The sequence below is a fragment of the Chinchilla lanigera genome, unplaced genomic scaffold (genome assembly GCF_000276665.1).
Source record: "Chinchilla lanigera isolate Chin_1 unplaced genomic scaffold, ChiLan1.0 scaffold00053, whole genome shotgun sequence".
Classification (NCBI taxonomy): domain Eukaryota; kingdom Metazoa; phylum Chordata; class Mammalia; order Rodentia; family Chinchillidae; genus Chinchilla; species Chinchilla lanigera.
The window spans coordinates 7,180,729-7,193,576 of NW_004955454.1; the positions used below are offsets into that span (position 1 = coordinate 7,180,729).

A 12,848-nucleotide genomic window follows, 5' to 3' on the forward strand; every position below is an offset into this window, starting at 1 on the left:
CGCGCCGCCCGGCCGCTCCCCACGCCGCGTCGTGCTGGCCCGGAGGACCCCCGGGTCCCGGCCTCCCCGTGTGGACACTGGGTGGAGGAGCTCTCGTTCACCGGTCCCGAGGCCCTGCTTGCCGCTCAGGGCTCGCTCATTTCCCTCTGGGCTTTCCGAGTGTGTAGGAAGCCGGGTCCCAAAGCCAGAGCCTCGGGCTGGGGATTTAGCTCAGCGGCACAGCGCCTGCCCGGCAAGCGCAAGGTCGTGAGTTCGATTCCCGGTACCGGGGAAAAAAAAAAAAAAAACAAAAAAAAACAAAAAAATCAAAGCCAGAGCATTGCCGCCCCTGGCACCCACATCCAAGCTTCTCCCAGATCTGGCAACAAATTCCTTAAATTTTAGCACTGCACATATTCTTTACCTGTATTTTCGGCACTGAGGATTGATCCTCAGTGTGTGGGTTGATCCTTAGGCCTTCTAGGCGCACACTACCGCTGAGCTCTGCCCCAGCCCCAAACTGCAATTTTGATCGTGTTGTTTAGTCCATTCATTTAATGCTTTTCTTAATATAGTGCGACTTACATTGGTTTTCCTGTTGCTTGGAACAATACAGACAGTTCTTACATCCATATGGATTTATCTCTGGTTTCATTTGTATTTCTTGGTATTTGTTATTGCATTAATGTAGTTTCACGCTATATGTTAGTGCCAGGTGATGATAGCTAGTCCTGTTACTGCTGTAATTCGGAAGTTTCTTGGGTAATTTTATATATGCATATTTTTTCATCTTTAGAAGAATTTGAGAATTTTTAGGATTTGGTCTCTTCCATTACAAATTATGCATGTTGAACTTTTGATATGTAGATCAAAACTTGGAGGGTAGTTTGGAGGGAAATGGTTACTTTCGTAATGAATTTTATTCATCTGCACGTGGTGCATGTATTGACCTGCGTGCCTTTGTAAATTTTTATTTCTTACAAATAATGCTTCTTTCCTTTTTTATTTTTAATGTGGGTGCTGGGAATTGAACTCATGACCTTGCGCTTTGCCTGGCAGGCGCTTATACTGAGCTATATCCCTGGACCCCCCCCTTTTTTTTGCATGTTAACTTTTTAAACATGCATAGATATGAAATATCACATGCAGGTGGCAGCTCAGTAAAATTGATGTGAAGTTGTACTAGTTACTGAATTGGATGTGTAATACCTGGAATATGGCTGGTGCATAGAAAGTGCCGCCCAGTTATTATGCCTTTTTCATGAATATAGTTTCTCTTATGCCCACCCGCTGCATTTCACCTCTTCATACCAATACTTCTATACCCTTATATATTATTATGATACATACATGTGCTTATTTCTGTACATCTGTATCTATGGTGGGGGAATATCAGCCAAGCTGTTTACCCTAGTGAATAATAACAACTCTCCCTCCACCTTTCCGGTACCGGGTATCGAACTCACGACCTCGCGCATGCCAGGCAGGCGCTGTGCCGCTGAGCTAAATCCCCAGCCCCCTCTCCCTCCATCTTTAGTTCATGAGATTTCACTTGTTCTGTCTTCATCAGTACTGGCGGTTTTTTTGTTTGTTTTTTGGGTTGTTTTTTTTTTTTTAAGTTATTTGTATGATTTTATTTTGCGTTTCTCTAGTTTCTAAAGGTACTGAGCTTTTTTATAACCGTTGAACATTTGATATTTCATATAAAATGCCTTTTAAAGTCTCTTGTCTGCCTTTCTTCTGGAATCTCTGACCTTTCCTTTCTTATTTTTAAAATGTTTAGTCATATTTGAGGAAAAAAAAGTTTCTCCCAGTCTGGTACTTCTGTTTGCACCCTGCAATTATTTTGTTTGATGAGTAGAATTTGTATGCTAATGTGGTCCAAATTTATGCATATTTTCTTATGTAATATTGTTGTTTATTTAAAAATAAATTACTGAAACAACTTTTGAATGTGTTACACTTGGCTTTTACATTAAGGTATTTTTTACTTCTGAAAGTGGCTGTGGTATTGGGAAATGATACAGTAGCATTTGTTTTGACACGTAGATACCATATTTTCCCAGTAACTTTCCTGCAGAGAAAGGAATCTTGCTATTCCACTGTGGTGTAGTCTCTTGTCAGTTATGTCTAAAAGGCAAGGGTCTTTTTATTTTTAAGTGTTGTGTTTTAAATTTAGCTGATTTATTAATCTCTTTGCTATATGTATGCTGATTTATATGTGTATATAATGATGTTTTGATTGATGATGGATATTTCTTTCTTTTGTTTGTTTGTTGAGGCAGGGTCTCACTATGGAGTTTAGACTGACCTCAGATTTGCTGCTATTCTCCTGTCTCAGCCTCCACAGGCGTACACCACCATGCCTGGCTTTTTAATGACGAATTTCTTATAAGGCAGTGGCTAGTGTGTAGTAGACTGTGACATCTGATTTGTGTAAGTACACTGATACTTACACAGTGAATCGTGTAACGTTCCCCTTCCAGAATAAGGTGCCTGTGTAAATTGAGCGCATTCTCTCTCTCTGTCTCCCTCTCTCTCTATATATATATATGTATATAAAATATATATATGTTACAATTATATAATACATAATTAATGCAGAATTCTTCATTATCACATTTACCAGAATTCTCAGGTTCATTTGTCTTCTAAAAGAACCAGTGTTTGGCATTGCTGCTGCCTGTGTTGTGTTCATTCTCAGTATAGTTAAAATTTGCTCTTTTGCTAAGGACTCTGTTCCCTCTTTTATAAAATCTGGCCTTTTCTAAGCTACTGGAGTGATGATTAGCTAATAGATTCTTAGTTTCTTTTTATTTTATCTATTTAAATTTGTAACTTTCCTTTATAACCTCAGATTTATGTGCATCCTTTTTCTTACAGATTTATTGAAGTATAATTGACATAATAATCTGCATGTACTAAGATACATATTTTCTTTGGTATATACATGCATCCTTGCAACCAGTACCATATTTAACATAATTGATTAGTGTGTTTCCTAGTACCCTCTTCCGGGTATAATAATTCCAGAGTCCTCTATGTGATTCCAAGAACAAAATGACTCCGTCGGTGATAAGTTGTTTATTTTTTTTACTCAGCCTGTTTACATTGTATTTAAAGAGCTTTGTTAGAGTTCATTAATTAAACTAGGAAACAAAAAAGAAATTGAACATCAGAAAAATATATGCAAGAAAGGTAAACTTGGCGTGTTGATTTGAACAGGTTATAACACTTTAGAGTTATCTTGGTTTAATGTGAATTTGCCTCTGATCTTGCTGGTACCCTAGGCTGTAGGAGTTGGGCTGACCAAACCCTTTGGAGCTTGCATCTTGCCACCATATGCACAGGATATGACATGAATCTACAAGAGTTAGTGTTTGCCCTGACAGGTTTTGGTCAGATGTTCTTCTGTTTTCCTATTCCTGTCTTTTGGAATGGTAACATCTTGTCTGTGCAATCATATCTTGGGAGTATGCAACTTTTTTTCCTTTCCACAAGGGCTCACACCTAAGAGTTGGCTTCAGTCTAGAGACTACGCTTGGACTTTTGAGAAGGTTGAAACTGATGAGACTTCATGCATTTTTCATTATGTAGAAGATATTAGCATCAGTTAGGCAGAATTATGACCTGGGGTTTGGTTTGGTTTGGTTTGGTTTGGTTTGGTTTGGTTTGGTTTTTGTCTTTCTGAGACACAGATCTCACTATGCTATTTAGGCTGGCCTCAGACTTGCAACGATCCTCCTGCCTCAGGCCCCTGAGTGCTGGGGTTACAGGCATGTGCCACTACACCTGGCTGTGTCCTGTTATTATGTTTGTTTGGTAAATAATTGTGTCTCAGGGAGAGCTGATTCAATAATCAATCTTGATTATTAATCTGATTAAGTTATTAAATTCTTAGGCGATTGGATCATGAGGGTGCTATATTGGCCAGTGGAATAACCCATTCATGAATTTATGGCTGAATAGGATAATCTGACGTGGGACCTTGACAGGATGAAGTAGGTCATTGGGGTCATGCTTTGAAGGGTATGTTGTTTCCCTGGCCTTTTCCCTTTGCTGTCTGCTTCCTGACTACTGTGAGGTATGCGGGTTTCATTCACCATACCATTCTGCCATCATATTTCTGCCATGAAACCACGTAGACACAGACAGAACACATTGAAACCATGACCCATAATGACTCTTTCCATCTTTAAGTATTTTTCTGAGGTATTTGGAACAGCAACTAAAAGCTGACCAATACATGTGTTTGCATAGTATTTAAATTACAGTAGTTTAAAAATGTTTCTCTTGAAACATTTATCTTTATGGTGAAAACTTTCAAGGTCCTATCATATAGCTTTTTTACATCAGTATATTGTTATCTGAGGTTACCGTGGTATGCAGTACCACGTCAGAAATTTCTCTGCCTATCTATTGTGGAACCCATGGATAACTTTTACCCGTCCATGCCCCTACCCTACTCTCCTAAGTCTCTCATCGCAGTTGTGCTCTCAAGTTCTATGAAATAAACTTTCTTGCATTTCACATACAAATTAACCCATGCAGTATTTTTCTTTCTCCCTGGCTTGTTTTACTTAATGTATTGGTTTCCAGTTCTTCCCAAATTGACAAATTATGGGGCTTCATTCTTTTCTGTGATTGAGTAATGTTCCATTGTGCCTGTTTCCCATATTTGATTTATCATGTCATGCATTGATAGTTTGTTTTTAGTTATTTTGGCTACTGCGAATAGTGCTGCAGTGAATATGTGAGTCTCCGTGTCTCTTTTGATGTAGTAATTTCCTTTTCTTTGGATATATACCCGGTAGAGGGATTGCTGAATTGTATGATGGTTCTGTTTTTAATTCTTTGAGTAATGTCCATTGCTTTTTACCACAATATCTATACTAATGTACATTCCCACCAACAATGTGCAGAGGCTCCCTTTTTTTCACTTCCTTTTCAGCACTTATATTTAGTCTCTTTGACATTAGGCATTTTTCTTGGGTCAAGTGATATCTCATTGTGATTTTCCATTTGCATTTCCTCTATTATTAGTGTTGGTGAGCATTCTTTTCATGTACCTGTTGACCACTTGTGTGCTTTCTTTTGGGGAATTTTTATTTAGATCTGTTGTGTACTTTTAATCAGAGTAAAATTTTTTTTCTTTTCTTTTTCTTTTCCTATTTTGCCTTTTTTTTTTTTTTTTTTTTTTTTTGGTTTTTTTTTTTTTTTTTTTTTTTTTTTTTTTTTTTGGTTTTTCTCCGGTACCGGGAACCGAACTCCCGACCTTGCACTTGTCAGGCAGGCGCTTTTGCCGCTGAGCTAAATCCCCAGCCCCGCTTCTGGGATATTAAGTGTTCCTGTGTTTTGAATTTGAACCCCTTGTCAGTTGTATAGTTTGTAAATGTTTTCTTCCGTTTTGTATGTTGTCTGTGTACACTTTTTATTGTTCCTTTGTTGTAAAAGTTTTGTACTGCTTTTGCTTGTGTTTTACAGTTTTTTTTTGTGGTCTTAATCAGAAAATTCCTAGCCCATTCCAACATCCCAGAAGAGAAAGCGTAGCTTTTCCACATTCAGTATTAATTATTTGCTTTGGCTTATAATGGCCTTTATTATGTTGAGATACCTTTCTTGTATGCCTAACTTCCTTAATGTTTTTATCATGAAATGGTGTTGAATTTCCTCAGATCTTTTCTGCTTCCATTATTGTGTGTTTTTTGTCCTTGATTCTGTTGATGTCATGTGTCTGTGTTTACTGATTTGTTTAAGTTAGTTTATCTTTGCATTCCTGAGGTGCATTTAACCTGATAATGGTAAATAATTTTTAATGTGCTATTGTTCACTAGTATTTGTTGAGGATTTTTGCATCTACATTCCTCAAGATTTTTGGCCTGAAATTTTCTTTTTTGTTGACTTTCTTTAGTGTTTGGTGTCAAGTAATGCTGGCTTCATAGACTGTTCAAAATTCGTTTCTGTTACCTGAGGAAGAATTGATACTGGTTCTGTAAATATTTTGTAGAATTCACCAATGAAGCCATTTCATCCTGCGCTTTTGTGTAATAGATTTTCAAATTCAATCATCTTGTTGCTGGCTATTTTCATGATTCAGTCTTGGTAATAAGTACATATCTAGGAATTTGTCCATGTTTCCTAGATTACTAAATTTATTGACATATGTTCATACTAATCTGTGATGATGCTTTGAATTTTTATTTTAAAAATTATTTTATTTTTTAATAAATGGCAAATGGCCCCTGGGATAGGGGAGTAGGAAAAGGGGAAAGCCCTTCCCCTCTGATTCCTTCCTTGTGTAATTTGTAGATGTTTATATTTCTGTATTGCCAATTGTAATATTTCCTTTATCATCTCTGACTTTAGTTGTTTGAATATTCTCTTTAATAGTCTGTGAAGGGGTTAGACTATTTTGTTTCTCTTTTTAAAGAATCAGCTCTGTTTCCTTGATCTCCTCCCCCCCCCCATGGTGTCCCCCAGTTTTTTCCATTTCACTTATTTCTGCTCTTTACTGTTTCTTTTTTTTCTGATACTTTGAATTTGGTTATTCTTGGTTTTCTAGTTCCTTGAGTTTTGTGTAAGTTGTTTCTTTGAGATCTTTCTGCTGTTTTCATGTGGACTTTGTATGCTGTAAGCTTTCCTTTGATACTGTTTTCGTTATATCCCATAGGTTTTGTTACTTTGTGTCTTCATTTCCATGTGTTTCAAGAAATTTTAAAATGTCTTCCTTGATTCCTTTTTCAATTCAGTGGTTCTTCAAATGCAAGTTGTTTAATTTCTATGTATTTGTGCAGTTAGCTAAGCTTTTCTTTATATTGATTTGTAATGTGATTGTATTACGGTCAGGAAGGATACTCAGTACAATTTGAATTATAAACTTTTTCTAAGACTGTTTTGTGGATTATTATGTAATCTACTTGGAGAATGTAGTATGTGCTGTTTAGAAAAATGTGTTTTCTGTAGTTGTTTAGTATTCTGTAGGTGGCTGTTGTGTCCACTTGTTGCAGAATGCCTGGTTTACAGATGGTGCATACATTACACAAGTACTCCCTGAAAATGGCCTGTAGCAGCACAGTCCCTTTCTGTTTCGTGTCTGAAGGACAGTGGTGAAGGAAGTAGTCCATAGTATGCAGAATTTTAGGCAGGTGTGCATTTTGCTTGGAAGGAAAAATGGCGGAATGTGACTGTATACCACCAGTTCATGGGCTCCAGCGAGGACAGTCATGGACTTGGACTTGATTTGCAAATTGATGACAAAGATGTGGGTATGAGAGAGGAAGGAGATACATGAATAGATTTCTCTGAATAGGCAAAGAACAAAAGATATTCATGTCACATGTAAGTGTTCACCAAAAGGTGACCTCAACAGAAGAGGCCTTTAATAATCAAATAGATTATATGCTGTTCTATGGAGTAAACGCTTTCTCCAGAGGAGGAAAAACTCCTCCATCATGGTGGCCAGGAAGCAGAGAAAGAAGGGAGGAGTCAGGAAGGGAGAGATGCCCTTCCAGGTCATGCCCACAATGGTTTGTCTGTCCTATTCTGGTTCTGCCTCCTAACAACACATTCAACTCAGAACTCTTCAAAGGATTACCCATTGATGAGCATAGCTCCCCCAGGATCCAATTACCATCCAAAAAGCCCAATCCTAGTGCATAAATTTTGTGGATATTCTGTATCTAAACTTAATATTCTACCCCTAGTCCCCGGAAGAGTTAAGCGCATGTCATTGTACAACATACAGTTAGTCCATCACTAACAATCACCAAAGTTTTAATAATTCCAGCATTGTTGAAAAGCCCAAGTTCAAAGCCTCCTCTTATCAGGTTAATAATGTTTCTTAGTTATTGCAGGCTGATCAGGCCCACAAACTCATGAACAAGTGTAGCACAAAGGCTAAATAAAAAGAGGCAAGTGGAATGATTTCAGGGCTCCAGGAGGATCAGAGCCCTCTCACAGAATTTGAGATTTTTCTCAGGGCTAACACCAAGACCTTCTCTGGGTGGCCCATATTTATTTGGTTATCATAACGGAGAGGAGTATTCAAGAAGGACAGAATCACTTGAGGACTTCTCCAAGTAAGGTATTAACTCACCCAGGAGCGAGATGCCTGAGGCTAGTCTTTATCTAGTTGAGATGGGATGCAGGTGTCCTTGGCTGTGATCTTGTCTTATCCTTTGAGGCTTTCCGCTTCATCACCACTACAAGTTTTAGTAGGGTTTAGAGACTCACAGAGGTTCACTTACTATGACTCTGCTATTTCCAGACAAGGAGCCCAGGCTTTGGGCAGATTCACGAGTGAACAGGAAAAGCCAATTGATTAAGTCCTGCTCAGGTCTGCTTTGTAGTGGTCTCCATCCTCTGAGCCTCAAGGCACTCTTTGCTGTGAGCCCCTATAAAAATAAAAAAGAAAGTTAAAATCTTAAAATATAAAATGGCACAGAGTAAGTTTTCCCATTTGAAAAAGGACACATGGGGGTACAGAAGGAAATTGAAGCAAAGATTGAAACCCAACAGAACAGACATTAAATCTGGTCTGGTATTAAATCGGCTTCATGTCTAGTGTCCAGGGCACATTGTGGCAAGATGTAAGTCCAAAGATCATGAGTGAATCCACCACAGTGACATTGTTGTTCACAGCCTTTGTGGCCATTCTTGTGCAGGACTGCTTGTGGCTTTCCTCAGCAGACCTGCATTTCTGGTATCTCCAATTTTCTGGGGTCTACACTCTGCATTTGGTTTCATTCTTACAACTTCATGCACTGCCCTCTCATGGGCATACTGAGAAAAAGGCTTTTCTTCTGAACTCTGAGTGGAAAAAAAAGTCTCTAAGGCTTTTTTTCTGGAATCTGGGTGGAAACCTCCCTGGTCCCACAACTCTTGCATTCTGACTGCCTATAAAACCAGCATCACATTGCTGGTACCAAGATTTGCTACCACCCTCACACCTTAAGTAGTAGCCAGGCACTCTTTAACCATGGCTACAGCAGCTTCTGAAAATGGCTCTGAACATGCAGGTCTGAACTCTTCATTGTGTTAATCCACTAATAAGCATAGAGCCACTATCACCTAATCCCCTTCTAAAAGCCCCAACTCTGAATGCATGTTTGGGGAACCTTTCAGATGTAAACCAGAATAGATGAGCTGTTTTGTTCTGGCCAGTCAGGGTTACTGGAGTGAAACTGGCCAGGCAGGTATATGGACAGAAACGAAGGAGAGTCTGTCCACAGTTCCACAGGACTCTTGTCTCAGGCCTGCAGAGCTGCAGAGGCTTGTCTGATCCATGAGACCCAAATACCTCTGCCTAGGGCCCTGTTTACCTGTAAACTGCATCTACTTGAAGATTCCTATGAAAGATGCCTGGAAAACATGTGTCATGGTACAGATATCCTGAGATCATGCGGGTGGCTGGTTTAAACTAACCTGAACTGGCTGTGGTGAGAGTGAGAGCCCCAGAGTCAGCTCCAGATTGTGCACATCTGAGTTCACATGTGGTAAAGCTTGACCCTGTGTTTCCATAATGTGGGGTTGGGGCTAGGCCATCATCTGAGACTCCAGCATATCCTGTTCCTTCTCAGAGCCCTCTTTGGACGTTTCCCTGTCTCTTCCAGTTGAGCAGTGTCCATGTGATAAGTCATCACGGAATAATCCAGCTTGGTACGTGAGGTTCATGTCTGATGAGAGCGGTGGTCCCCAGAGACTTCAGTGTCTGTTTCTCCCTCTCCTCCCCTGCCTTCTTCTCTCTTGTTTTTCAAAGATACGTGAGATAGGCTGTCAAACTTAGGACCCTGTTCAATCAGTTTAGCTTCTGGGTGTAACAAATTCTTTGGAACAAATTTTCCTGTTTCTTTAATTACAACTTCTCCTCCACAAGTAATACATGGCATTTTTAAAAGATTTTATTTTGGTAAATATTTCACATAGATAAGGGGGAAATAATCACCTTTCATTCTGCCTTTAAAACATCTTCATGCCTCTGCTCTTTTTCTCCTCCCTAGACATAGTTTATGAAATGTGTTTGAGTTAATATTCCTCATTGGAATCTTCACAAGAAAGTATGTCTTTAACTATTATACTATCTTTTCCTAGTTCTAGATTTCTTAACAGCTTGGTGTTGATAAAAGATACGCACAGGGACATTCCTCTTAAGTGTCTGGTGAATATTGGCCTCTACTCAGCCCCTGTAGCGTGAAGTGTGGGGTAAAACCTGTCAGGGAAGCAGCTGATTGTTCTGTTGCTAAGAGGAATGCCTTGTTATCTCTATCACAATTTAATAGCTTGGTACCTTAAAATTTGCATTTCCCAACCCCGGTTTCATTATTTGTAGACACATTGGTAGTAAGCCAAATGAATACTAGGATTCAGAAAGCATACAGAATTTTTTTCCTCCCTTTGGATTCTCTTACAGTTTGTGAAGGGGGAAAATTATCCCAAAGGGTAAGAAAAATATATTCCCACAAGTGGATACAAGAACCAATGTTATAGTTTAGATCTAGAATGTCCTTCAAAAGTCTCATGTTTTCAGAGATGGAACTTTTGGAAAGGGATTGAATCATGGGGGCATTATATTCATCAATGAGTTAACCCACTGAATGACTCCATAGGTAAATGTACTGTTAGGTGAAGCCTGGTCAAAGAGGTGGTTCCCTGGAGCACGACCCAAAGGGTGTATCTCCCACTTGGCACCTCCCTTCTCTTTCTGCTTCCTGGCCACCATGATGTGAGCAGCTTTCCTCCAGTACACCCTTCCACCGTGCCCTTCCCTCCTTGGAGCCATCCATCTAGAGACTGAATCCTCTAAAAACTGAGCTAACGTAAACCTCTTTTTTAAGTTGTGGGTGTTCGGTATTTTGTTTCAGCAATTAAAAAGTGACTAAGACAGACTTTGGTTAACAGAGAACTGGGGTTATTAGTATATACCTGACCATATGATTTAGAAGCCCTTGGAACTTGCTTGTGAGAGGAGTTTGGAAAGATTTGGAGATGCTAGCTAGACAAGTACTGGCATGTTGTAAGCTGAGCTTGGTGGGAGATTCTGATTAGAGCTTAGAAGAGCAAAATGCTGATAGACTTGTACATAGTAAAGTCCACAATCAGGAGGTTTCATTTGGGAACAAGGACTCCATTGAGAGTTGCACTAGAGACCAAGTGTGTTACACATTAGTAGAAAATTTTTCTACAAAAAAAATACTGGTTTCAGACATTTTGGGGGATGGTTATACATTAGGATATGAAACTATTAGAATTGCATATATTATACACACTTTACATGTTCAAAACAGATTGTTGGTTTACTTGAGATTATATTAAAATGTTTCTTAAAGTTCTGTCAGTGAAATGTATGTGAATTCTCCCATGATTTTCTTGCTTTTGGCTATTTAAAGTAGTGTCACCTTCTACCTTGATATTGGCATCACTAATGAGTTTGCTATATGTCAGATATCCAGGCTTCATCACAATACTGAATCAGAATATGTGTTTTAATAGGATCTTCAAATTTGAGCAGTACACTTCTAACTCACCATGAACTCAGCATGAGTTTCTCACCTGAAAAATGTACACATATTACCTTGTATAATACATACATAGTACTAAAGAAGTATACTGTCACAAGATTTTATATGATGTCCTTTCATCAGAGTTGTTTAATACATTAGAGTACTACTGTGCTAAAATATTTTATTGAATGGTTAAATGTCACCTATGTCAGGACCAATTTTTCTGTCTCCTTTTGTATTGCTTCAAATTAAAGACTCAGGGCCAGGGATATAGCTCAGTGGTGCAAGTGCCTGCTTGGCAAGCACAAGGTCCTGAGTTCAATTACTAGCACCCAAAAAAAATTTAAAACTCAGTGCCTACACCGTTAATGTATTTATTTATCTATCTATCTTTTAGGAACTGTTGACATTCAGGGACGTGGCCATTGATTTCTCACTGGAGGAGTGGGAAGACCTGGACTCTGCTCAGCAGAATTTGTATAGGGATGTGATGTTGGAGACATATGGAAACCTGGTCTCCCTGGGTGAGGATAACTTCCCTACGTAATTTCTTCCTTACTATCAACAATTAATTTGCTTCACCCTTTTAGTTTTCAGTTAGTAGTAGTTGAAAGTACAATTCAAGATCCACAAATTGAAACTGCTTTCCATATATTCTAATGGGTCTATATGGAAATGGCATCTGCAGAGAGAATGTTCTTGAATGTTTTATTATGTCTTCTATATTGAGTACAAACTAGGAGAGAAAAGTCAGTAGTTGCTGGGAAAATTGAAAGTATCATTTACCATTTTCTAATAAACAGGTCTTGCTGACTCTAAACCATACATGATCACCTGTCTGGAGCAAAGCAAAGAGCCCTGGAATGTGAAGAGACAAGAGACAGTGGCAGTACACCCAGATACAGGTAAGTAGCAATGGACAAAAGCAGAGGACACAAGTGAGAAATCCAAAAACCAAAAAGGACGTTAGGCTTTAAAGTGTGGCTTCAGAAGCTCTGAAGGTCACGTATCTATAGGGGAAGATAGGGCCCTGAAGACAAGGGCCGTATGTGTAGTGTTCTGCTATTGTACTGTTACCTTCAGCTCGATATGTGTATAGTTAGTCCTGAGAAGGACTCCCCAGCCTTTATTCTGAGGTATATCCTGGCCCCTCCACCTTTTCTGGGACACTTTCCCACTAATTCATGGGTTGGACTCATACTTACAGTCCACCTGCCCCAGTATTCCCAGGTGATGGGATTATACAAATACACCACTATGCCCCTCATTGGTATGTTTTTAAAATATATCCGATTTGCCATAGAGCGCAGCCACACAAGTGCCTGCCTGGCAAGCACAAAGTCCTGAGTTTGATTCCTGGTACCCACCCAC

The 12,848-nt window shown here is 39.2% G+C and overlaps 1 protein-coding gene across 1 annotated transcript in view; it reads left to right on the plus strand.

Moving 5' to 3' along the window:
- Positions 1 to 12,848, plus strand: part of LOC102019567 (zinc finger protein 85-like) — a 16,140-nt gene that overhangs the window by 403 nt on the left and 2,889 nt on the right. Inside the window, exons 2-3 of the mRNA XM_013520198.1 lie at positions 11,875 to 12,001; positions 12,281 to 12,382. Coding sequence (XP_013375652.1) covers positions 11,875 to 12,001; positions 12,281 to 12,382 — 229 coding nt within the window. The remainder of the gene's footprint in view (positions 1 to 11,874; positions 12,002 to 12,280; positions 12,383 to 12,848) is intronic.